This window comes from Eublepharis macularius, chromosome 3 (assembly GCF_028583425.1).
Source record: "Eublepharis macularius isolate TG4126 chromosome 3, MPM_Emac_v1.0, whole genome shotgun sequence".
Classification (NCBI taxonomy): domain Eukaryota; kingdom Metazoa; phylum Chordata; class Lepidosauria; order Squamata; family Eublepharidae; genus Eublepharis; species Eublepharis macularius.
In genome coordinates, this window is record NC_072792.1 from 99,344,807 (window position 1) to 99,370,713 (window position 25,907).

A 25,907-nucleotide genomic window follows, 5' to 3' on the forward strand; every position below is an offset into this window, starting at 1 on the left:
GACAAATCATTGGGCCGGCCCTGCTGATATTTTATATTTTTAACCCCCTTCCTATTTAAATACCTCCAAGGTTCAGAAGCAATGTGCGTGCATGTGTGCCTCAGCTAAGCTAGCAATTTCTAGCATAAACGGGAAACAAATGTAAACTGCATGAATCTAAAGTGAATAAACATATTACTGATGGAAACATATGACCAATTGGTTGAATATGGATATACATGCTTTACTCCAGAAGTCTTTTTCTTTTAGCATGTTATGAGTAGGAGACAGGAATGGTAAGCTAAATGACAGTGGGAGGGAAAAAAACTTATGATCATCTCTCACTGGGTGATTGCTGGGTGTGACGGAACACTGACCGGTGAGCACTGCCCCTCCTTGCCATTTGGGATACCTGTGGTTTAGCAGTGACAGCCCAAGTCTCCGCCTGGCCTGTGCTACCCATGTGATGCCTCACCAACCTTCAGAAAGGCTTTTGCTCCTTCAGTCTTGGCACTGGAAAAAGTGCAGAAAAGGGCAACTAGAATGATTAAAGGGATGGAACACTTCCCCTATGAAGAAAGGTTAAAGCGCTTGGGGCTCTTTAGCTTGGAGAAATGACTGAGGGTTGACATGATAGAGGTTTACAAGATTATGCATGGGATAGAAAAGGTAGAGAAAGAAGTGTTTTTCTCCCTTTCAATACAAGAACTCATGGGCATTCAATGAAATTGCTGAACAGTCGGGTTAGAACGGATAAAGGGAAGTACTTCTTCACCCAAAGGGTGATTAACACATGGAATTCACTGCCTCAGGAGGTGGTGGCAGCTTCAAGCATAGACAGCTTCAAGAGGGGATTGGATAAACATATGGAACAGAGGTCCATCAGTGGCTATTAGCCACAAGGTATAGATGGAACTCTTTGTCTAGGGCAGTGATGCTCTGTATTCTTGGTGTTTGGGGGAGCAATCAGTGGGAGGGCTTCTAGTGTCCCTTCCCCACAGGCAGACCTGAGGACACCTGGGTTTTGGCCACTGTGTGACAGAGTGTTGGACTGGATGGGCCAACATGGCTTCTCTTATGTTCTTACGTTCTTCCTTGGCCTTTGTGCGAACTGCCTGTGCAGAGGACCAAGAGACTCCCTGCTCCCCTGCCTTGTGCCCAGTCTCCTACTATCCAGCACCTGATTACTGCAGGGACTGTTTACTGCACTTGTGCATCAATGAGGGATCAGCCATTTGCCAACAGACCACCCCCTTCCTGTGGCACCAGCTTTAGGTAGCCTGATTGAGCAGTGGGAGTCAATATGGTACAGAGAATAGCTACCAGCATTTAAGAATCAAAAAAACATTTATTAAAGGAAAGGGGGAAATGTGCACATGCTTTTAAGCACAGCTCCAAAGGAAGCAAGGGAACTCAAAAAGAAATGGATAAAAAAACAATTACTCTTTCCCTCCCTTTATACATTTTCTGTTTAGGCTGGCTCTCTCTTAAAAAGTTCCAGCGTATTGAGATGCCCTCATACCTTTCATGGTTCAGGTCTCCAGCCACCACACTTGCAAGACGCCAGGTTTCAGCTCCTTCGGCTACCAGCTCAAATAAGCTAGAGACCCACTTTCCTGTGCTAGGTTTTATCCTCTCTATTCCCACCCCCACCCCACCCCCGCTGGGGGCAGATCAAAGGTGCAGGTCAGAGAGGCTTTTCCTGGATGTTCCAAAAAGAAACCTTTCTGGCATTTAGTCCTCCAAGTCTCTGTTCCTCTCCCCCCACCCCCACCTAGAAAGATTACGCTTCTAGTAAAAAGCATTCTGGCCACATTACATAACTAAAGCCCAAGGCTGGATATGGCTTGGAAAGCATCTGTCTTTCCCTTCCTCCTACCTATTCTCAGCTAAGAGAGACTTTTGCAAACTGCAGGTGACACAGTCCAAACTTACAAAGTATTTCTCCACACTGGGTGATTGAGAAGGAAGTTCTGCTTCTCAAAAACTTAAAACCCTTTAAGGTGCCACTGGACTTCGATCCTGTTGAGTGGGGTGATGCTGTGAAACAAATTCTACTTACAGTAGAATTCACTGTAAGTATAATCAGTCTGCCTCCCAACAGCAAGATGAGCAAGGGTTCGACTTGAAAATGACATCTCCAAGCAACTGATCTGAGTTCCGGTAACAAAAATATTGGACTGACCAATCAACGACATTCCAGTTATGACTGATAGGGAGTGTCTACAGGAGAAAAAGAGTCCAATGGCACCTATAAGGCTAACAAAATTTGTGGCAGGGTATGAGCTTTCGTGAGTCAGAGTTCCTTCAGATACAGCTAGAATGAGAGTGTCAGCAAACAAGATACCAACCCCAGTATTTTATCAAGGTCTGACGGAAACACACCCTTAAAATAGTTCCGTTGCGCGGCCTCGAGTTTGGAAGAGTAACACAGGAGTTTCGCCGCTAAAAATTGCCCAAAAATAACTCCAAGCGAGTGCGACTGAGCACGACTTTACACCCGTTCGTACTAAAGCCGTGCTTCGCGGCGTCCTGGCAGCTCCTACGACTGACTCCGCGGCCTCTCCGCCCACCGCCCCCACTTCAAGTCTCTGCCGTCTACCCAGCACTACAGAGGGCAGGAAAAAGAGCATCCTTTCGCTTTCGTCACGAGTCAACCGTTGTGAAGAGGCGGGGGAAGAAAAACTGAAGTGCTTCCTGGGGCGCAAACTGCGCATTACAACGAATTGGGTTCTGTCGACTAGCGAGAGACGCAGCGACCAAGGAGGAAAGTTCCGGGGCGGGTGCGAGCCGATAGCTTTGTGTCGGCTGGTTTCCATGGAGACGGAAACAACCGTTGAGGGTGCTGGGAATCTGAGCTAACCCAGCTCCTTCATCTCCTCGGCCTCTTCTCCTCCCCCCCCCATTTAAATTTTAACCATCTGTAGTTTGGAGAGAGACTGTCTTCCGGCTCTTCCTGGTTTGTAGATGCGGTGTTTTTCCGGGCTTATATAGGATTTGCGATTTTTCCTGTCACCGGTGGGGCTGGGAGCAGTGCGGAAAAGCTCTTTGATAGGGAGGAACGCATCTGATGCATTTCATGCAGAAAGCTACGTTCTGGTACTTTTGAAGGGTTAGTACCTGAGTTTCGCTTGTTTTTTCTTCCTTAGCTGTTCTCTTCCCTTCGTTGCTTGGGTGTGTCTTGTAGAATGTGGAGAAAAAATAGGGATATTACAGTGCCGTGTGTCCAGTGATTAATATTTAAGAAGGGAGGTGGGAAGGTTCCTGTTGAGGTCTGAAATTTGTATTTCCTAATCCTTCATGTATGGAGCAGATGTGTGATTCTCAAACTGTGAGGGGTTGTATCTGTACCCAGAAAAGATCTGGGAAGCCAAAATAACCTGGAGAAAGAGTCCCAGTGCCATCCCCCTGCACCCAATGGTGGGCTGAAGAGTCAGCTGGAGAGAGAGATGCTGCTCTGTACTGGCTAGAGGCTGGCAGAGTGAAGCTAGGCACTTCTGAGCTTTTGCTTATCAGCCGCACTGTGCTCTTTCTGGCAAAATAAAGCTGGGCACTGCCATGCACGGACACAGCAGCACCCAGCTTTGTTTTGCCAGCCCAGGAGTGGTGTAGCTGGTGAGCAGGAGCACAGGCAAGCTGGTACCTGGCTTCACCTTGCTGGGCCCATGATCCTGTTCACTGGCTGCACCAGGCCCAGATGAAACAGGGTGAAGGTAGGTGCTACTGTGTTCCTCCTCTTCACTGCTGCTCTTTACTGGCACCACAGGGGAAGAGCAAAGGGTAAGGCTCACTGGGAAAGATAAAGTGAATTGCTATTCGTCTGTACTTGCTGACTACCATAGTGGGTCACAATTCAGATCAGTAAAGAGTGTACAATTTGAGCAGTAGTTCTTGACTGGCAGCTCTGCCTCTCCCTTGTTGGATTTTTCCAAGGAGCTTTTAGCAGGACAATGATAGTTAAAATCTTCTTCTCAAGCCTGCTGACCTGACTGCTGCTGTAACTGCTACTGTTCTTTATATGCACTACAGATGTTGAATGAATTCCAGGGACATGTGATACTCATCTCAGGGATGGGTAAAAGGGTGCAGGGAGGACAGGATTCTGAGGCAGGGAAAGCCTTCCACCACTCTGTTGCCAAAACCAAGAAGTGTTGAATGAATACCATATATCCTGCAGCTGTGGACAAGTTTACATCGGGACCACAAAGCGTAGCATCCAGACAAGAATAAAAGAACATGAAAGACACTGCAGATTTGGCCATCCTGAAAAATCAGCAGTGGCTGAACATAGCCTAACTCAAACAGGACACAGTATCCTATTCCAGGACACTAAAATACTTGACAACACTTCCAACTACTTTGTCAGATTGCACAGGGAAGCCATTGAAATTCATAAGCATAAACACAATTTCAATAGGAAAGAAGAGACTTTAAGAATGAATAGAGCATGGCTTCCAGCCCTGCAAAACACCAAGCTAACGAAGTACTCCACATCCCACAATAGCCCTGCAGAGAAGATTAGCATATCAAGCACCAATCCATATGCAAAAGAACCTCCTCAGGATACAGTGAAGCCTCCCGCCATTAGCATTCCACACCCTGGGAAACTCTTACAGGATGACTCAGCTCAACCCCACCCCTCCTGAGTAGATATAAATTACCTGCCAACATCTTCTCCACACTGTGAGACTGAGAGACCTCTGTCTTTTGGCGCTACACCTCTGAAGATGCCAGCCACAGCTGCTGGCAAAACGTCAGGAACTACAATGCCAAGACCATGGCTATACAGCCCGGAAAATCCACAACAACCAATGTTGAATGAACCCTGGCAAAAGATTTCAATGATACGATTGGATTTATGGAAGTGGCTGGCCCACACACTACTCAGAAAGAGCTGCTTTGTTTTACTGGCGTTGCCTTGTGAATAGGCTTGGGGCTCATTGATATCCTCCCCTCCCCTCCCCCTTTTCTGATAATATGGGATTAGTTCCCCAAGCTACAGACATATGTAATGGATAGCTTTGTGCACATGATCAGGGCCAGATCTAGGGTTGCTGGCACCCAGGGCAACCCTAGTCCGACCCCTTGTGCGCGTGCGCACTCCTGATGCTGCGTAATGATGTCATTTCTGTGACATCATCATGCAGGGCACAGCGTGCCACCTGTGCGGTGTGCTGGTGGAGGCAGCGCGGGGGACTGCAAGGCCACCCATGCCATTCACCTCCCTGCAGGACAGGGTGGCCAGCCTCCCCCTGTCCTGCGGGCAGGCGAATGGCGCGGGTGGCCTCGCAGCCCCCTGCGCTACCTTTTGCCTGCCCCGCAGGACTGGGGGTGCGCGGCAAGCCGGCTGCCCCCTGTCCTGCAGGGCAGTCGAAAGGCAGCGCGGGGGGCTGGGAGTCTGCCCACGCTGCCACCTGTGCGCTGCTGGCAGCTGCTCCCGGTGCCCCCTCCCTGGCAGTACCGGGGGCCAACTACCCCCCTGCCCCCACTCGATCCGGCCCTGCACATGATTGCATCCAAGGATCAGTTGTGTAGGTTCCCAGTAGATAAAGCAAATTCAGAAAAGGAACTAAAGTTCAGTAAGTTATAATGTCAGGAATGAGGCACATATGTTTGTATATGCAGAGATGCTATTTTTTCTTTTTATTTTCTTTTTATTTTGAGCAGGGAAAATAAGTTCTAAGCCTGAGCTCACACTTCTCAAGATGAGTCTTGGGGCAAATTAGGCACTTAATTAATTTGGAAAGGGATTCTAGAACATCCTAGCTATGTGCAACGTAACAACTCAATAACCCCCCAAATAGACTGTCAAATTTTGTTCTTTGTTCAATAGGTGTTCTAAACACAATGTATACAGTAGACACTGGCATCTGTATCCAGGCACAATTCAGAGTTTGGTTCTTGCCTATAAGGCCCTGAATGGTTTGGTCTGGGGTACTTGAATGAGTGTCCCCTCCCATATAGTCCAGCCTGCCATTTGAGACTCTTTTCTGAAGCCCTAATCTGTGCCCTGTCTGCAGAATTAGGTGACCAGAAGGCTTTCTTGATGGTGACACCTCATCTTGATGGTGACACCCCCTTGATGCTTCCTTGGTGCCTACGTAAATTCCCTTTAGACATTATTCTTCTTTATACAGGCTTTTAAGTAATGGGGTCTTTTTAGCTGTTTTAGGGTCTGCTTCTTGTCTGAGAACTCTTTTACTAATATTCTGGACTGCTCTGTTTTATATGTTTTTATGCCATGGATTGAGATTTTTTTATTCACTGTTCTACTGATAAGTTTTTGTTAGTGTGGTTTGTTTTCATTGTCTGCTTGGTTTTGTTTTATTATTATGGGCCACCTTGAGCAGGTCTGCAGAGGTAACATAATCATTTTGTAAATAAATAGATGTAATAAAATAATGCAAGTCCCCCAATTATATTTGATTTGAGTTATCTTTTTGTTAGCATACAAATTTGTTACCTTCAGGAGGAGGAGTTGGTCACAGATATGTATATTATGCATATTCTTACAATGGAAAATAAAGAAAAAAGAAAATCCTTTTCCTTAAAATTGCAAAGTTCCTATCAACTAAAGTTGTGCTTGCTCAGTCATAGGTGCTGCATTTTTCCAAGCCCCCAACAAAACATGGACATTGTAGCCTCTTGGGGGGGGGGCGCTATTTTTCTTGTTTTGAAAATGTATAAGCCTCAGTATTTAGGTCTACCAAGAGATACAGATCTCCCATCAATCTTGTGTTTTCATTTACTGAAGTGTGGTTAATTTACCTGACTTCCCACTAATTATAGCTTTGTGATTAGTTGCTGATGAAGAGGAGTGGTAGTGGTCAGAGAAGTAAATCTTTTCATTTTTCACTGTAATGCTCTGTCCAGTTTTGGCAGGAGTTGGAAAAATCAGCCTTCATAGATGATTCCTTAATATCTTGGTAATGTTTGATTAAATTCTTAGCATCTCAATGCCATATTATCTATTTGTTATATGTTACTGTATGCTTATACTGTATGTTTATACTGTATATTTTCTGCTTTTATAATTCTGTTTTCTGTATCACTTGACATATATCTGATCCTTTTCTGCACTGTTTTAAATGTTTGTAATCCTAGTCATATTTCATTGTTTATTAGATCTCTTGTGCTATTTGATTGCATTGTGTTTTAGGCTATTGTTTCTCACCTTGGCTTTCAGTGAGAAAGGCGGACTATAAATTAAATAAGTTTTCAGCAAGTTGTAACAGTTTCTTCTTCAATCTTCACCATCTTTTATGGGTCTGTTTGCAGAAATGGTGCTGCTCCATGTGAAGCGTAGTGATGAGAGCCAATTTCTGTTTGAAACAACAGGCAGTACTTCCATTGAAGATCTGACATTGGCAGTAACAAGGATCTACAATGGGAGGCTCAAAGTTCAACGTGTTTGTGCAGGTACCAAGGGTATCAATTTACCATGTCATTGCCTTTCTGTTATTCACTAACTGTCCTGAAGAAAACTCTGTCTTAATGCTGACTATAAACTTGTTGCCTCCTTGTTCATTACTGACCCTCTTTTCATATGAATTCTTTGGGGTGAGGCTTCTGGATGCTGGTGGTAACTGTTCCGTAAGGCTGGCACTGACATCCAAATTCTAGTCCTGGTGCGATAATTTCCTGTGGCACTGCTTTGTAGCCAAATTGTGCTGTACAAGGTGTTGTGCCATGTGTTCGAGGCAGTGTGAAGGAGATAATGATGAAAGTTGTCACCCTTATGCTAATTCTCTGGTCCATTTGGGCCGTTAGGAATTGCAAATGTACAGTGCGGTTGACCATCAGAGTTCTTTAGTTTTGTTCTTGGTTTGGTTGTTTGTTGGTTTTCTGCTTGAGAGGGCTTCATAAGCTCTGCAGGCACAGGGACATTCAGCTATAGTTCTACACGCAGCTACTTTTGCTGCTGTTGCTTAAGCCAGTCCACAGATTCAAGGTGCCAAATTAGCTGCAATGTTATACTGATAGTTATACTGATAGTTCAGAGTTTCTTTCACTCTAGAATAATCCACCATTGTATTTCAAGTGAAATCTTTTTTGATGGTTCCTAAATATCCTGTGTAGGATTTAAAACAGAGGTGTTAATATTAATTTTTAAGCATGACTGTGATATAACAAATGTATTCTCTAATGCTGTAAACCCGTTTCTAAATAACAAGGGTTGAATTGAATATTTCTTTTCCACGAGTGGAGGGATGCTTCAGTCAGTTTTGCTGATTTTCCATGGCAGACCCCTCTACAGCATTCTTATCCCATATTTGATCTTCTTTTTGTAAAGAACTGGAAATGCTGGCAGAGCATGGTATTTTATTACCTCCCAATATGCAAGGCCTGACGGATGAACAAATTGAAGAGCTGAAGCTGAAGGATGAATGGGCAGACAAATGTATTCCAAGTGGTGGAAGTGTTTTTAAAAAAGATGAAATTGGGCGGAGAAATGGCTATGGTAAATATAACTTAAGTGTGTGTGTCTTGCTGCAGCGATCTTCAACCAACAGGTTGGGACCTGAGGTGGGTTGTGTATTGGGGATATTTATTCATTTCTATAGCAGAGTTGCACAGCAGGGAAAGTATGAGTGAGTGAGGTGTAAGTCACAGCAAATAAACATGCAAGGCAAATATATTCGAAAAAAATGAAACTTTTTTTGGAAGTAGGTTCATATCCATTGTAGTGGGGAGGGATAAAAGGCTAAAGAAAACTCTTCCCTAAAACAACTAGCTCATTTGTCTCACATTGGATTAACAAATCCAAGAGGGGGTGGTCCCAAACAAAATGAAACGAAGCCGAAGAACAGGACCACATACAAAAGAGTTTAATTTTCTTGCTATCAAAACTCAAATATAAGGCACAACGAAAAGCCAAAATCAATTTTCTTGCTTCCAGAACACAATTGTAAGGCACATAATAAGCCAAAATCAACCGAAGAGTTGTGAAAAATTCCCAAACTCCCGGCTGGAGGTGGCAACGGGTTTGCCGGCTTGGAAATTAGGCCCCGTTTCACACAATGTGCTTTGTCATAAGCCACATGTAAATCTACAATGAACAAAAGAATACATCATTTGAAATAGCCAGTGTGCCAAACAGTCTTACATAGTTACAAGGTTACAAGGTCTCTCACTTCCAAAAGCCAAAGTTACTTTAACCACAAATGTGAATTACATTTAAACTGCCCTTGCTGATATATACAGCCATGCAGAAATCATAGCAAATGTTTTTACAGAGAGAAAAAACTCACCAATTATAGTCTGCTATTTCTACTTTTCTCTTTTACATAGAAGCCACATGTAAATCTAAAATAAATGAAGGAATACATCATTTGAAATAGCCAGTGTGCCAAACAGTGTTACATAGTTACAAAGTGTCTCATTTCCAGAAGCCAAAGTTACTTTAACCACACATGCAAATTTCATTTAAACTGCCCTTACTGGTATATACAGCCATGCAGAAATTGAAATTTTGGAGCAACGTCCACGTCGTAATTGGCATAATTTGTCAGCTTCGGAGCAGAGGGCTCTCAAGGGTCTTGATGAGGATAAATCTGTTGTCCTGAAACCTGCAGATAAGGGGGGCAGCATTGTTGTTATGGACACGGAAGATTACCTTCGAGCAGTAGAATTACAGTTGAGTGTCAAACAAAATTATCGCCCCATAGCCAGGGACCCCCTGCCAGATATACAAAGGATCATCAAAATAGTGCTGGGGGAAGCCCTAGCGATGGGAGACCTCAGCCATGACATGTATTCGAATTTGATTAATCCCTTTCCCCGGACCCCTGTGTTCTACATTCTCCCCAAAATCCACAAAAATAGAATTCCGCCTCCTGGCCGTCTGATCGTTTCAGGCTCCAATTCGGTGCTTGAACCCCTCTCTTTTTTTGTAGACCAGATTCTCCAGCCCGTTGTTCAAACCTCTAAATCATACATCAAGGACACCACTTTTTTCATTAAACAGATGGAGCAACTCACAGTCCCTAGTCAAGCCGTACTCATGACTATGGATGTGGAGTCACTTTATACTTCCATCCCTCATGAGGGCGCGAGAACAGTTGTGGAAAATTTCTTAAGGTCTAGACCTGTGGACAACCCTCCCATCTCTTTTGTCCTCCAACTTGTGGACATAATACTTGAAAAGAATTATTTTCGTTTCAGGGATCAATTTTTTCTCCAATGCAAGGGAGTCGCGATGGGTTGCCCCACAGCTCCCAGCATAGCCAATTTATACATGGCAGAATTAGAGGGTAAATTCTTTCTGAATCCACAACAAAACTCCTTTTTTGAGGCAATTCTCTACTATGGCAGGTACATTGACGACGTGGCCATTATTTTGAGAGATGGCAGTAAAGCTGAGGGGTTAGCCACATGGATGAATACAGTGGATGTTAACATTAAGTTTTCCTGGCTCTATAGCCCTGATGAAATCCATTTTTTGGATGTATGCATTTACAAAAGAATAGGAGGGAAGCTAGGTGATAAACCTTATAGAAAGCCTACCGATAGGTTTGCTTATTTGCATGATACCTCTCATCATTCCAAAAGCCTTATCAAGAATATCCCGTATGGCCAATTCTTAAGATTAAAACGTAATTCTACCTCCTTTGAGGATTACAGTAGGGAATCTTCTCAAGTAGAGAGGGCATTTACACAATGAGGTTACCCACAGGAAGTGGTCAGGAAAGCTAGATTAAAATCTTATCTGATTTCCAGGGACAGTTTGCTAGCTCCAGCTACTAGGTCTGATGAGGATAGAATTACATGGTCCATGGAGTTTTCTACTTTGGCTCTCGAGATCATCAGAGTCATCAGGAAAAACTGGCACATATTGAAATTCATTCCAGGGTGTGCCGCCCCACCATTAGTGGGGCTAAGAAAAATGAAAAGCATTAAGGATTTGGTGGTACATACAGATTTCAAACAAAAAACCACATCTGGCAATTTGCCAGTGGGACACTTTAAATGTGGTCACTGTAACATATGTGACCTCTCAGTTAGTCTCACAGATATAATTAATCCCATTACAGGCAAGAATCTCTACAGCAAAAGTTTTTCAACATGTGCTACTTCACAGGTTGTTTATGTTATACGTTGCCCATGTGGGTTACTTTACGTAGGGAGTACCACTAGACAGCTCAAACTGCGAATCCCAAGAACACATGTCCCGAATCAGAACCAAATCTCTGGAAGCACCCCTAAGACAGCATTTTGATCAATTCCATACCCATGAGCAAGAATTTGTTTTTTCTGTGCTCCAGACAGTGGACCCTAAACAATCTTTTAACACGCACAGAATGTTGCTACAGTTGGAAGCGCAGTGGATTGTCCGATTAAATAGCCTTGCACCGCATGGGCTGAATCTTGAGGTGGATTTTTCTCCATTTTTGGGCTAATATACACCAATTGGCATTCCACAGCTATACTTTTTGTAACATCACAGCCTGGCCCCTTTAAATTGAAGGCACTGGGTTTTTATCTTTAATAATGAATATAACTTTAAATAGTGGATGTAGTCAGCACTACCCCACCCCATGAAGTAAAATCATTCAGGAACAGAAGCTTCTAAGAGAAAAGTAGCACTAGCAGACTATAATTGGTGAGTTTTTTTCTGTAATATTTGTATCTGCAAGGTCTGTTTAAACGTAATTCGCATGTGTTGTTAAAGTAACTGGCTTTTGGGAAATGGGATTCTTTGCATCTATGCAAAAGAGAAAAGTATCAATAGCAGACTATAATTGGTGAGCTTTTCTCTCTGTAAAAACATTTGCTATGATTTCTGCATGGCTGTATATACCAGCAAGGGCAGTTTAAATGTAATTTGCATGTGTGGTTAAAGTAACTTTGGCTTCTGGAAATGAGACACTTTGTAACTATGTAACACTGTTTGGCACACTGGCTATTTCAAATGATGTATTCCTTCATTTATTTTAGATTTACATGTGGCTTCTATGTAAAAGAGAAAAGCATATAAAGCTGTATATATCAGCAAGGGCAGTTTAAATGTAATTCGCATTTGTGGTTAAAGTAACTTTGGCTTTTGGAAGTGAGAGACCTTGTAACCTTGTAACTATGTAAGACTGTTTGGCACACTGGCTATTTCAAATGATGTATTCTTTTGTTCATTGTAGATTTACATGTGGCTTATGACAAAGCACATTGTGTGAAACGGGGCCTAATTTCCAAGCCGGCAAACCCGTTGCCACCTCCAGCCGGGAGTTTGGGAATTTTTCACAACTCTTCGGTTGATTTTGGCTTATTATGTGCCTTACAATTGTGTTCTGGAAGCAAGAAAATTGATTTTGGCTTTTCGTTGTGCCTTATATTTGAGTTTTGATAGCAAGAAAATTAAACTCTTTTGTACGTGGTCCTGTTCTTCGGCTTCGTTTCACATTGGATTAATGCAAGTTTGATTTGGTCAGCCATATTTAAGCTGACTGGCATGGCCTCTCACAGAAGACCCTCAGAGACATCTTGCTTCTTGCAAGACTATGAGGGGAGATGAAAATACAAAGCAACAGGAAGAGGAGGAGGAGTTAGAGGAATATCCAACTTAGACTGAGAGAGATGTTCTATTCAGTAAGAAGATAAACACTATCTGGCCCCAATTCAAAGAGAAATGTGGAACCCCCCAGTGTCCAGGCATGCTGAGTCACTTTTACTCCAACATCACGGAACCCCTCCTGCTAGATTCTGAGCCCCTATATAGCTGCTTTTTGTCCTTTTAGAATGACCTGTTCTCCTTACAGAGCATATAATACCTGTGTGAAGAGGTTTTTATTGGGGCATGGTAGTACAGGAAAGCTTTATACTCCCCAGCCCCCCCGTGCTATGGCCCTCATCCAAATCAGATGCTGTAGCTGCTTTTTAAAAAGCAAAACTGCAGAGATCTGTTAGTGGACCTTCTACCATCACATCCAGTGCAAGTTAGAAAAACTTGCATCCTCTTTCTCCTGAAACATATTTGTACAAATATATTCAGTGGTTTTCTGTCCAGCTAAATAAATGTGATTAAATGATTTTGATGTTTAGCACAATATTATGGCAGGCTCCAGCCCTGTGTCAGTAACACAGTTTGCCTTTTGTTCATAATACATAAGAAATGTAACCATACTGCTGTGCACACTTATTTTAAATGGGACCAAATGTGAAGTACAGTACAGTGCAAGAATGTGACGCAAGGCCATAAATATAACTTAAAATAAGGTTTTCTGAAGCAGGGCAGAAGTGTTGGAGAAGAGCTCAATCTGGGTGTTATTAATGATACTATGATATAATTTGTACTTATTCCTTGGTACTAAGTAATATTTGAAGCAGCCCTTTATAGGTATATGTAGCTCAGTGTGTGTGTGTGTGTGTGTGTATTTAAATAACCTTTGAATACTGTAGCAGTGTATTAGTACAACATTTTTTTTTGCAGATGAGAGTTTATGACCTTGAAAGAAATGCCATATTAGTTATTGATTTCCTTGAATATCTGCTGCTTTGCAGTAAAAAAATAAATAACTTTGTGAAAAAGTATCCATGATGGAAAATAGCGTATTGCATCTTTTTTTTCTTATGCTCATTGCATTCAGAGGTAACTCCAACCATAGCAAATAGCAAGCAAAGTACCTTTTTCAGAGAGACAGTATTTATATAAGTGATTAGTGTCATTGTCTTGATTAATCCAGTTATTAATGTAGTTTTCTTGAATTCCATGAATGTGGAATTGGCTGTAGCAGCAAGAGAGCACATATGTTGCTTTTATAAAGCCCCATATTTAGTCCTTTGTATCTAAATCAAGGAATAGTATATTTTACAGCAAACAATGTAGTGTTCAGCTAGCATGGTAGAACATCATTACTATAATAGTAACATGGATGGCTCTTGCCAGCCATGAAATCAGCAAAGCCAGGTCACCCATAGATGATAAAGGAGATTTCTACATACTTTCCAGAGATGTAGAACCCCAAACCCTTAGATATGAAGAAAAAAGGGCTTTCTAAATTAACAAAAAGAAAAAGGGGAAACAGCAAAATGATTTTATGAGAACTGAGCATGGAATGTTGAAAGCAGTTAAAGGAAGAAAACAGGAGACATGGGGAAAGTGGTCTGCACAAGAGAGCTTACAGAATCTTGAAAGCAATTCTCACCCCTACACACAGATCCTTGCAGGCCTCCAGCTTTTTCCCTCATGTCAAAGTTCATGGTTGAGTATCTGTCTACAGGAAAGGTAGGGGGTTCTGCATGCTCTGAAGTCATTCTAGATATGCAGAAGAATGCAATATAATTTTTTTTAAAAAAAATCCTTTTCCTCCTGGCCTCTTCAGGACCAAGCATGCTAATTACCCTTCAAGAAGTATGGAATTTTGAGAGCTATTCAACTCAGTTAAGGAATGACAGAGAAGGAAAGCAGACATGGGATGTGGAAATTGGCTGGCTTAAGTTCCACAGAGCTGGAGATAGAGATTTGAGGGTTCCAATTATTTAACACTCCCACTGTAATTTCCCAAATTGCAATACAATTGCGATCAGGGGTGTTATCATTGAAAGAAACTTTGCTCGAATATATTTGAAACTTTAGATTGTGTCCAGTGCCTCCATTCCAGTGACAGCAAAGCTTTCCTACAAAGGAGTCTCCTTATGCTAGCAGGAAGCTCTGGTGTTAGTGGAATGAAATCATAGGATACAACCCTTTGACTAATCATTTGAAAACTTCATTTAGAATAAAATGAGGTTTTATTCCATCTGGTTTTTAATGTAGAAGCATTTCCTGTGACATCCTTTATGCAAAATTGGAATTGTATTGGTTTTATACAGCATGTTTTGTATAATGACATGGATATTAAATGTGTGTTTATTACTTTAAGCTCCAAATGAAAAAATGAAGCAGGTTCTAAAAGCAACAATTGAAGAAGCCAAGGCAATAATATCTAAGGTAAGAAATTATTAGAAGAATCTTCGCATGATAAATGTAATTACATTAATATTTTAAAAATTTGAAAATAATTATGAATGGTACACAGGCATTCTGTGTTGTCAGAAACAGCTGCTTAAGGATTAATGTGACTAGTATTACTTAAGATCTGAGCCTGAGGGTCTCTGCACCAACAAAGAAATAATCAGGAGAAGATACAATAATAACCTACACCACTGTATTGTGATATTGTCACAATACAGGAGATTTCTGGTCTCCTGACTTCTTAAAAATTGAAATTCAGCTGTGAGGAGGGAATTGTCAATCTGATGGGGATTCCCAACAGAATTGCTCCTCCTAGCTGTTATTTGTTCCTCAGGAAAGTGGATACAGCACTTGAGGGTGGGATTTTTTTCCCTTAGTAAGGTGGCCCAGAATGATGGTAGACAGTATGTGCTAGTGACTAACCCAACAGATGTTGTCCACAGGGAGTCTCCCTTCTCCTTCTGTTCACATTTTTAAAGAGAGAGAACCCCACTAAAATGTAAATCTAAAAGTACCATTGATTTCACATAACCTAACCAGTTTGTCTACACACATATGCTCACATTTATTCCTTAATTTTGAGTTGATAAATATTATCTTTTGCTAATGTAAAGAGTAACTCGAGAATGATAAATGTATGTATTTATGACTATCTCATAATCCAAAAACTAATCTCATAAACAGTTTTGCACTTACTCAAAACCTGAGTATTATAAATACCTGCCACACTCCTTTAAATTAGATCTTTAGTAACTGAGATTTCACAGCCAATATTAACTGCTATCCTGTATGTACAATAAGACAAGCATTTAATGTTTCTTAATACATCAGTGTAAAATTAAGTGAGACTTTATTTTCAAATTCAGACTGATCCATATTGCAGACTGATCAGAAAATATTCTTTTCTTTGTGCTTTGTTAGTATGTTGAATGAAATAATGGCTTCTATCTGTATTTCAGAAACAAGTTCAAGCTAATGTATGTGTTAATATGGATATGGTGAAAGATGCACTGGACCAGCTCCGAGGAGCTGTGATGATTGTTTATCCAATGGGACTGCCTCCATATGACCCAATTAGAATGGAGTTTGAAGATAAGGAAGATCTGTCAGGAACTCATGTAAGAAATTATTTGGGTTGCATTAATCTTTTTCTGTATTGAAGGATTGGGCTTTTACTGGGCATGTATTTATCTATAATTAATTTTTAATTTGATTTATAAACTTCTCCATCTCAGGAGGTCTGGGCAGCCTAAACAATTTTATCTGTTTTATATTTTTAAAAAGTTTTTACTTTGCTGGTGTTTGTGGGGAAGGAACTCTCAACTCCTGTCATCTTCCACTCCATGACTAGAATCAGAATATTTTCCCCATGACCGCTGATGCTACAGAGCAATGAAACTTTGCTGCAGAGTTCTTTATCAGAAAGCTGGAGAAAGGAGACTTTTATCCTCATTTAACACTTGTGAAAATTCAGTTAATAAATAAAACATACTCTGCAAGCGTGAAATCCACTAAAATTACCATATAGTTAATTTTTTAAGAAAATGTAAATATAAAAGCCATTTTAATAATGTTGTATGGGATCCAAAGTATCACAGATAGAGGGAAGAAAATAGAATGGGACTTTCATCTTTGTTCTTCTGTGCAGTCCCACATTGTCAGACTCATGTCATTAATTCTTTGAGAAGGGACTGGCCAGTTTGTCCAGTGTAGAGGGTGGAAGGGCATTGCTGACATGTGATGGCATAAATCACATTAGAGGATGAGTAGGAGTATGAACTTGAGATGGTATGGCTGATGTTGTTGGGTCCACTGATAGTGTTTCTAGGATCTATATCTTGCTCTGACCTCAGGCAGCTAAGTCATCTGCCACAAGGAGGCATTCAAGGAGCTATGACCCCCAGGCAGTTAAGCCATCTGCCGATAAAAGGCGCCCACTAAGTTCCAGTACTCCGGCAGTTGAGTCCCGTTTGCCTGTACATTTGCAAACTTTTTAATACAAAGTTTATTATGTATTATGTTTGAGTTTAATATTAGTGAATTATGACTTGGAGAGATTCACCTCACCTTCTTGTGAATATGTAGCTTGGTAATCTCCCAGTGTTGGACTGCATAGAAGAACGAAGATGAAAACTGGGTTGTACATACCTGAAAATATTGTTCATCGAGTTCTTCCATGCAGGAATACATCCCTCCCTCCTGCCCCACTGTGAAATCTTTGGCAAGGTCCAATATGAGATCATGTCAACTCAGCAGAACAGATAGAGTGAAGAAAATAGAATGCAACTTTCCCATCTTTGCCCCCTGAAGGTCTGTTTCCGAAGATGAGGAGACCCTCAGAGTCAGCAAATTGGGGAGGAAGTGGGGGGTCTTCAGTGGGAAGAGGGAATTGGCAATATTTTCTTCCTTGGCCCATGGTGTAAGTGCTGTTGATAGAAATGCACCTTATGATTTGAATTGTGTTTGTAAATGAAATGAAATCCAATTGTGTTCCTTTGAATCCCACTACTTGTCAACAGAATCAGTCACCTGTTAAGAAAAGACAACCACCAAAGTAATTTAAGAGTTAGGTAACCAATGTTCATCTTCGTTCTTCTGTGCCTCCACACATGGGACTGCGCAGGCGCAGGCCAGCCGCCGGAAGATTTTTCATCGCTTTCCTCAGCTCCGAAGGGGCCGTTGGGCACGCGCCTCAGCGACCGTTTCCCGCCCAAACGGTCACGTGTCCAACGGCAACCAACGGCCCCTTCCCTCAGTTCTCTTATTGCCACTGCTAGAAGGGAACGTCTGCTTCGCAGCTCCGTGCTTTATAGTGATTGCTTACTTCGTGATTGATTATTTCGGTATTGACTTGGATTTCGGACTTGGCTTACTCTTCTTCTTACTGATTTGGACAGACTTTGGACTCGGTGTGTATTGACTCGGACTGTTATTCGACGATGCGTATCGCTGAACCCCTTAAACATGGCCTCTAAGGCCTTATTCAAGCACTGTGCTCAGTGCCAGATGAAGATGGCCGAAACAGATGGGCATGATCTGTGCCTTTTTTGCCTTGGAGAGGGTCATATTGTCCCAACGTGTAAGATCTGCCAGAAGTTTACCCATAAGGCCAGACAGGAGAGGTCTGCGCGCTTGAAGGCATCGCTGTGGCAAAAAGTGTTGGATGGAGAGGAGACTCCCAGACCCCCTTCGGTGGCAGGAAAAACTCCGTTGTCCTCCCCAAAGGCTGCCCTTAGCTCCTCGGCTGAACGGCATTCACGAGCGGGCTCTGTGGCCTCTGCTAAGTCAGTGTCGACATCTCGACCGGCGAGTATAGCAGTGTCAAAAGCGGGTTCACAAGTGGCGATGTCTCCAAAATCGCCGAGAGAAAAGGCGTCGTCGAAGTTGGATCCGAAGAAGTCGGTTTCAGGATCAGATCCGATGGAGTCAGACCCTACCTGCCTGTCGACTCCCAACGCCGGATCCGAAGGCTACTGCAGTTCCGAGACCACACTTCGCTGGCACGAAGACCTCCACCAAAAGGGCGTCGGATCCGAGAGCTTGCTCAGAACCACTGTTGAAGAAGCCGAAGAAGTCCAAACATCGGCACTCTCGGTCCCCACGGCGCAAGTCTGCTGATGAGGTGGTGCTAGTTTCTCCACGCACGCCTTCCCCTCATCTGAACTCGGCAGACCGTTCTGCTCCAGAGGAAGTGCCAGATCCGGGTGCTTATGTCATGGTCTCAAGTGAGCATCGTTCCCCGTCACCGGAACTGAGCCCGGCTGCCCCTCGTCGGATCTGACGCACACCCAGAGAGCGCTCCTCCGCGTCTCCAGCTTCCTCCACTCGGAGTCGACACCCTGTCTCCGATGTGGAAAGCGTCAGTTCCGAGCGTTCCTTGGCTTCTCGACACCGACATGCCTCCTATATTCCACCTTCTTACCACTGTCAATGGAGTGGGGCTCCTGCGGGGTATGACTCCTCAGATCCGAGGCCATCAACATCCAGGCAGCATGAGTGGCTACCTCCACCGTTTCCAGCAGATGAGGTGTCGGTTCCTGCTTCTGATGAGGAGGAGGCTGCTGTTGGCTACGAGTGTGGCTCTGAGTCCTTGTTGGAACTGTCTCCAGATGACAATGTGTCTCCCAGTACGAGTTCCCCATATGAGGACCTCCATATCTACGCAGACCAGATGGCCCGTATGGCAAAGGCGTTGGAGATTGATATTTCTTCGGCCACGCCTAAGATGAAGGACAAGCTCCTGTGCCGCATCTATGGTGACAACCCGGCTACGGTGGGTTTCCCCATGTTGGAGGGCGTAGAGGAGATAGTGGAGAAGGTGTGGAAGGTGCCTTCAGATGTGCCAGCTACATCGAAGCGGATTGAGCAGATGTACAAAATCAAGCAAGGCACATGGCAATCGCGTTTCAAGCATCCTCCACCTTCATCCCTGATTGCTGAGGAGATCCAGCACTGTCAGTCAGGTTCCTCTTCCATCCCGCCAGACAAGGAGGGGAAGAAGATGGACGCCCTGGGCAGACGCCAATACTCCATCTCGGCCCTGGCCCTCTGTATAGCCAACTACCAAACCATCATGGCTGGCTATCAGCTCTACCTGTGGGAGAAGCTGACGCCTTATTTCGCTGACTTGCCTGCAGATAAGAAGGCGGTGGTGTCCCTGCTGCAAAACGAAGCCATTCGCCTTTAAAAGCAGCAGATGAATGCGGGGAGCCATGCAGCTGATACTGCTGCCCGTGGTATGTCATCAGCAGTGATCCTGAGACGGCACTCTTGGCTCCGGTCAACAGCTCTCCCACAAGAGGTGAAGGCCAAAATTGAGAATCTGCCATTTGAAGGGGATTCTCTGTTTTCCAGCACCACAGATGAGGCGCTAAAAAAAAAGAAAGAGGATAGGCAGACGGCTCGGTCGTTGGGAGTGACCTCGGCAGACAGGTCTGCTTTCAAGCCACAGTACCCCACGAGATACAACCCGTACCAGTACCATGGGAGATACCAACAGCGTCCCTACTTCCAGCAATACCCTGCTTCTCAGCGCCATTACACTCCCGCACAGCAACCCAAGAAGCGTAGGCCTTTCAAAACCCGTCCATCTCAGCCTCCTGCTCAGCAAAAAGATCCACAAGGAGCAGGGAGGCAATTCTGGCGGGATGAACCAGTCACAGCCCTGACTTTCTCGGACAGGCTGAAGCCTTTCCTATTTGAATGGGAGTCTATAACATCTGACTCATGGGTCTTAACGATTGTGAACAAAGGATATGGGCTGGAATTCACTGAACTGCCTAGGTGTATCTCACCGTTGAGGGCTGTGAATAATACCATGGCTGAGCTAGAGGATGAGATCTTATCTCTCTTGGCCAAGGATGCTGTGGAGGAGGTGGCGTACAAGGAGTCTGAGAAAGGCTTCTTTTCTCGTTTCTTTCTGGTCCCCAAAAAGGATGGAGGTTTACGTCCCATTCTAGATTTAAGGGGTCTTAATGCCTTTCTAAAAGTGACGAAGTTTAAGATGGTCACACTGTCTGCTGTAATTTCCTTGCTAAAGAAAGGGAATTGGTTTGCTGTCCTTGATTTGAGGGACGCCTATTTCCATGTTGGAATACTAGAGGAGCACAGGAAATTTCTGGGTTTCGTTTACAAGCGGAGGGTGTTCCGTTATAGGGTGCTTCCCTTCGGCCTATCCACGGCGCCACGGGTATTTACCAAGTGTGTGGCTCCTGTGGTGTCTTTCCTTCGAGAGAATGGCTGTACCATCTTTCCTTACCTCGATGATTGGCTCATCGTGGCAGACTCTGAGGCTGGGCTTGTGCACGCTGTAGAGTTAGTGCTGAGCACATGGAAACGTTTGGGTCTGCTGGTGAATTTGGATAAGTCAAAGCTGGTACCCAGCCGTAAGGTTTCTTACATTGGTGCAGTATTAGACTCCGTTGAGGGTAAAGCACTGCTTCCACAGGAAAGAGCTAAGTCTCTTAAGGGATTGGTTTCCATGTTTAAGAGAAATCGTTTCCAATCTGTGCGCATGATACAATGCTTACTGGGCCACATGGCAGCTGCTACCTCAGTATTACCCTTTGCGAGACTGCGTATGCGTCCGCTTCAGAATTGGTTTGTGCGGAGGTACGATGCTATATGCCACCCTCCGTCTCTCAGGTTATCCATACCTAGGGTCATTCTATCCTCCCTTGACTGGTGGCTGTCAGATGACAATTTGTGTAAGGGGACCCTGTTTGGCTATCTGCATCCTGAGGTTACAGTGACCACTGATGCGTCCCTGCAGGGATGGGGTGCCTGTTGTGGTGCTGTGTGTGTACAGGATGTATGGTCGGAAAGGGAAAGAAACCTGCATATTAATGTTCTTGAACTAAGAGCTATTCGTTTTGCACTTGTGTCCCTTGCAGCACTTCTGCAGAACTGTCAGGTGTTGGTGCAGACGGACAACACGACTGCCATGTATTACCTAAACCAGCAAGGGGGCACAGCATCTATGATTCTCTGCAGGGAGGCCACGCTCATTTGGCAATGGGTGATCCAGAATGGTGTGATGCTTCGGGCTATACACGTAGTGGGATCAGACAACGTTCGGGCAGATGCCCTGAGCAGGGTGCACATGTTGGACCACGAGTGGGAACTAAACGTAAAGTACATTGGGCCGATCTTCCAAATGTGGGGCCGACCGAGCATAGATGTCTTTGCAACGTCAGCAAACACCAAGGCCCAGATATTTTGCTCAAGGGCGGGGAGCAACCCCCTCTCTATTGGGAATGCCTTCCAATTTACGTGGACCCACAGGTTGCACTATATGTTTCCACCATTCCCGCTAATACCAAGGGTGTTGTGCAAAATAGAGAACGACAATGCAGATTGCATTCTGGTAGCACCCTTCTGGCCGAGACAAGTGTGGTTCCCCAAACTGTTGCAGATGTCCAGTTGGACGTATGTGAGTCTACCTCCCCGGCAGGATCTTCTGCTGAACGGGAACTTGTTCCACCACGAGCCCAAGAAGTTGCACCTGTCTGTCTGGCGGATTCTACCCCGCCTGTAACTTATTCTGAGCAAGTGGAGAAAGTCATGCTAAATGCAAGGAAACTCTCCACTAGACGGGCTTACAAAGCTAAGTGGCTTAGATTTGAGGCTTGGGCGGTTTCAAAGAATGTGGTGCCTGTTAGTAGCCCCTTAGGGTTCGTCTTTGACTATTTATGTCATTTGAAGGACCAAGGGCTTAGGGTTACCTCCCTAAAGGTACACCTTGTGGCTGTGTTCTCACACCATAAATCTCGTCAGTTTTTAAAGGGGATGTTTAATCTTTACCCGCCTGTGTCACCACCAGTGCCTCAATGGTCTCTCTCCCTAGTACTATCTAGGTTGATGCTGCCTCCCTTTGAACCGTTAGCTACATGCCCTTTGGACTTACTGTCTTACAAGGTAGCGTTTCTGATGGCTGTAACATCTGCTAGAAGGGTTAGCGAGTTAGCAGCACTCAGGGCTGACCCTCCATTTCTTCTTTTCCATAAAAATAGGGTGGTCCTGTGACCGTGCCTTAAGTTTCTACCCAAGGTGGTGTCCACCTTCCACCTGTCGCAGGAGATCACGTTACCTGTATTCTTTCCGAATGCATCTACTAAAGGGGAAAAGGCCCTTCACACTTTAGATTTGAGGAGGGCCTTAGCCTTTTATTTGAACAGGACAAAGGACTTCCGTAGCAGTCCCCATCTTTTTGTCTGCTTTGGAAGTAAGGACAAGGGTCACAAGGCATCGTCCCAAACAGTGTCCCGATGGATAGTGTTGGCCATTACTAAGGCCTATGCTTTGGCCGGGGTGGATTGTCCACTGGGGGTCAGTGCTCACTCCACACGCTCTCAGGCAGCTTCGTCAGCGCTTATCAAGGGTGTGCCGCTTGTTAACATCTGCAAAGCGGCTATGTGGTCGTCTGCTGACACGTTTGTAAAACATTATGCTATGGATGTTAATGCAGAGCAGGATGTTGCTGTGGCCAAGGCTGTCCTTCACTCCTTGTTTGCATAACAGTACACTTGAATGCCTTGCTCCAATGATGGAGAATGTAACCTTGTATATGTATATACGTATATAGTTTATTGAACAACCCTTCTAGGGAAGGGTTAGACCTTGGTGGTCTACAAGGAAGTTAAAATTCCCCTTGCAGGGGGTGGGGTACATTCGCACCTGGCGTGGATAGGAGGTGAGCCACAGCCCTGATCCACCCAGAAACCTTTCCATCCGGAACAGGAAATGCCTTTTAAATGGGTGGGAGTTGCCTCAACAGAATCGATCACTCCAACAGGGTGGCCAAGAGGGAAGCCCTCCACCAGCAGACCTATGGGGAAGGAGGTTAAAATTTCCCTTGCAGGGGGGTGCATTCGCACCCAGTGTGGATAGAAGGTGGTCCACAAAGCGGTTAGAATTCCCCTTGTGGGGGAGATGCATTCGCCCGTGGTGTGGACAGGGGGTGTTCCAGAGCCCTGACTCACCCAGATACCTTCCCAGCCAGGAGAGGTGCTCTAAATAAAGATTCCTCAGTTAAGGAACACACTAGGCTTGGCTCCTGAGCCTGGCAGTGGCACAGAGACCGGGATGGGGTCAGAACCCTGACTCACCGAGGCACCTCCCCAGCTGGGACAGGTGCTGTAAATAGGAACCCTCAGCCAAGGAACCCACTAAGCTTGGCCCCTGAGCCTGAAAGTAGCACAGAGACTGGGGTAGGGTCAGAGTCCTGACCCACCCAGGCACCTTTCCAGCCAGGACAGGTGCTCTAAATAAGGAATCTTCTGCTGAGGAACCTACTAGGCTTGCTGCCTTTGCCTGGCAGCGGCACAGAGACTGGGGTGCAGTCAGAGCCCTGAAGTGACAGACTCTCAAGCACAAGGTTCAAATACCTCCCTCTGTGCCTGAAAATCCGACAGCAGTTCCTCCCTTTCTCACTGCTTGCTGGAAACTGAAACCACTCACCTGAGAGCTGGGGGTTATATATCCTTCTGCTCTCATAGAGCAGAATTAGAGCCCTCTGGTTGGCAGCCAGAGCTGCCTATCAAGCTTTGGAGGGCTGTCATTGGTGTTACCAGGGCTGCAGAAGGTCTGCAGAAGTCCACCCAACCATTTCATAGGGAATAGATTGATTGGTGCCAGGCTGTCTGCAACGACAAACTGAAAAAGGAACCAAACAAACCGCCTAAAAAATCTTATCCGTTTGTTGCACTTCATCAGAAATGCACTCTAACAAACTGCTGGTTCATGAACCACAAACTGGCCTGGTTTGTAATGAACTTTGGTGCGTATTTCGGTTTGTGCCCATCCCTAGTGACTAGTATGAAAACACGTGAATAGATTTAGTGATGTCACTACTCGCTGCTCGTTATGTACCCTTAGCCGTGACATTATAAATATATTTTAATTATATTCATGAACCTTTACGGTAGAGGGATGCTTTAATTCTTAAAACGTAGCAATCCATGTAGCCCCATGCAGGTCTGTGTCCCCTTTTGCCCGACCTGGATTTGATATCTCCACTATTTGTTCTCTTAATACTGGTATTAAAAGTGTGGGACAAGCTTTCCTATACTGTATGCTTCCTTTCCCTCATAGCTTTTGTTCAGTTGAAGCATTTGAGCTGGAGGCTAAGTTGCCATTACTCTAGTAAAGGAAAAGCTCTACAGATTGTACTATTTGTTGTTGAAAACCCTGCACACTTTATGCCTTTCCTTGCATTTGACAATCTTTAACAGGCTGCTCTTGAGGTTATTGAGGAACCAGAGGCACAGTTATGGTGGGCAGCAAAGGAGCTGAAAAGAATAAATCAGCTTTCTGACTATGTGGGCAAAAATGAAAAAACCAAAATTATTGTCAAGATACAGAAGGTAAGTACAAACCTTTTTGTGGTTCTCCTTTGGTTGTCCAAGGTTTTGTCCAGACTAACACTTCAGCTATATTTCATTGAGTTACAGTTCTGTTTCTCATTGTTTGAGCACTAATCTTTACACATACCCTATACATGATGGGTCAGGAATCGCAGTGGTGGTGTTTTAACATGGGAGCATAATGAAAGTATTAAGAATTGCATTTTTACTATATAATATGGCACCCCTTAAGACTCATACAACAGCTTGTGTTAGAATCCGTTGCTTGTTTTTGTAACAGCATCTCCTTGTACTGCTTATTCTAAAATAGCTGCAGCTTTTTGAGTGGAATGTGGTGTTACTGTCAGAAAACATACAGAATGAAAATACTAGAAACAATGAGTGAAACCTGCCCTCTGACCCTAATGAGCCCACCCATTGGAAATCAATCTGGCTGTTACATGCATAGCCCCATCTTGGGTTCTGACGTTTGATCACAGCAACAGAACACAATATCTTCTTTTTTTTCTCAGAAAGGACAAGGTGCTCCAGCCCGTGAACCAGTTATAAGTAATGAAGAACAAAAACAAATGATGCTTTATTATTACAAAAGACAAGAGGAACTCAAGGTATCAGATGTTACTGAAGTATATATTGCGTATAGTTGAATACATTGAGATGACGTAATTTTTCAATTTATAACATTTTATTCTCTTTTTCAGAAATTAGATGATGATGATGATGATTCCTGTTTAGATTCTGAATGGGCTGACAGTCGTGCCTTGAAAAGACATTTTCATGGTGTAAAGGACATCAAATGGAGACCAAGATAAAGTGATCTGCATAGACTGTTTTATTTTTAACAAGATTAATTGATCTATTGGGTATACTGGAAGTTTGGATGCAAATACATGCATTGTATTTTCTTAGTTCCAATTCTGTAGAAGAGATGTTTTGTGTGAAGTTTAGTTGCAGTATATCCTCAGAGTCTTATGAACAAGATACATTTTAGCAGTAGAAAAGCAGGTGTTCTACTCTATTTTGGAAATCAGTTTTCATAGGCTATCAGATCAGATGTTTATATTTTAGTTTTCTAAGAAAACTGTCATGCTAATAAAAAGGTTTGTCCTTGATCTGCA

At 43.9% G+C, this 25,907-nt stretch overlaps 1 protein-coding gene across 2 annotated transcripts; it reads left to right on the forward strand.

Annotated features, from left to right (window-relative positions):
- Window positions 1-2,685: 2,685 nt before the first annotated feature.
- CFAP298 (cilia and flagella associated protein 298) lies at window positions 2,686-25,907 on the forward strand. 2 transcript variants are annotated; one of them, XM_054975041.1, is made up of 8 exons: window positions 2,686-2,938; window positions 7,258-7,398; window positions 8,273-8,440; window positions 14,835-14,902; window positions 15,886-16,044; window positions 24,658-24,789; window positions 25,302-25,397; window positions 25,491-25,907. In XM_054975041.1, exons 2-8 carry the CDS (start codon window positions 7,260-7,262, stop codon window positions 25,599-25,601), a joined length of 873 nt encoding a protein of 290 aa, XP_054831016.1. In that variant the 5' UTR covers window positions 2,686-2,938; window positions 7,258-7,259; the 3' UTR covers window positions 25,602-25,907. The 2 variants fall into 2 exon arrangements, with proteins under 2 accessions (XP_054831016.1, XP_054831014.1); XM_054975039.1 differs by having other exon boundaries at window positions 2,687-3,091.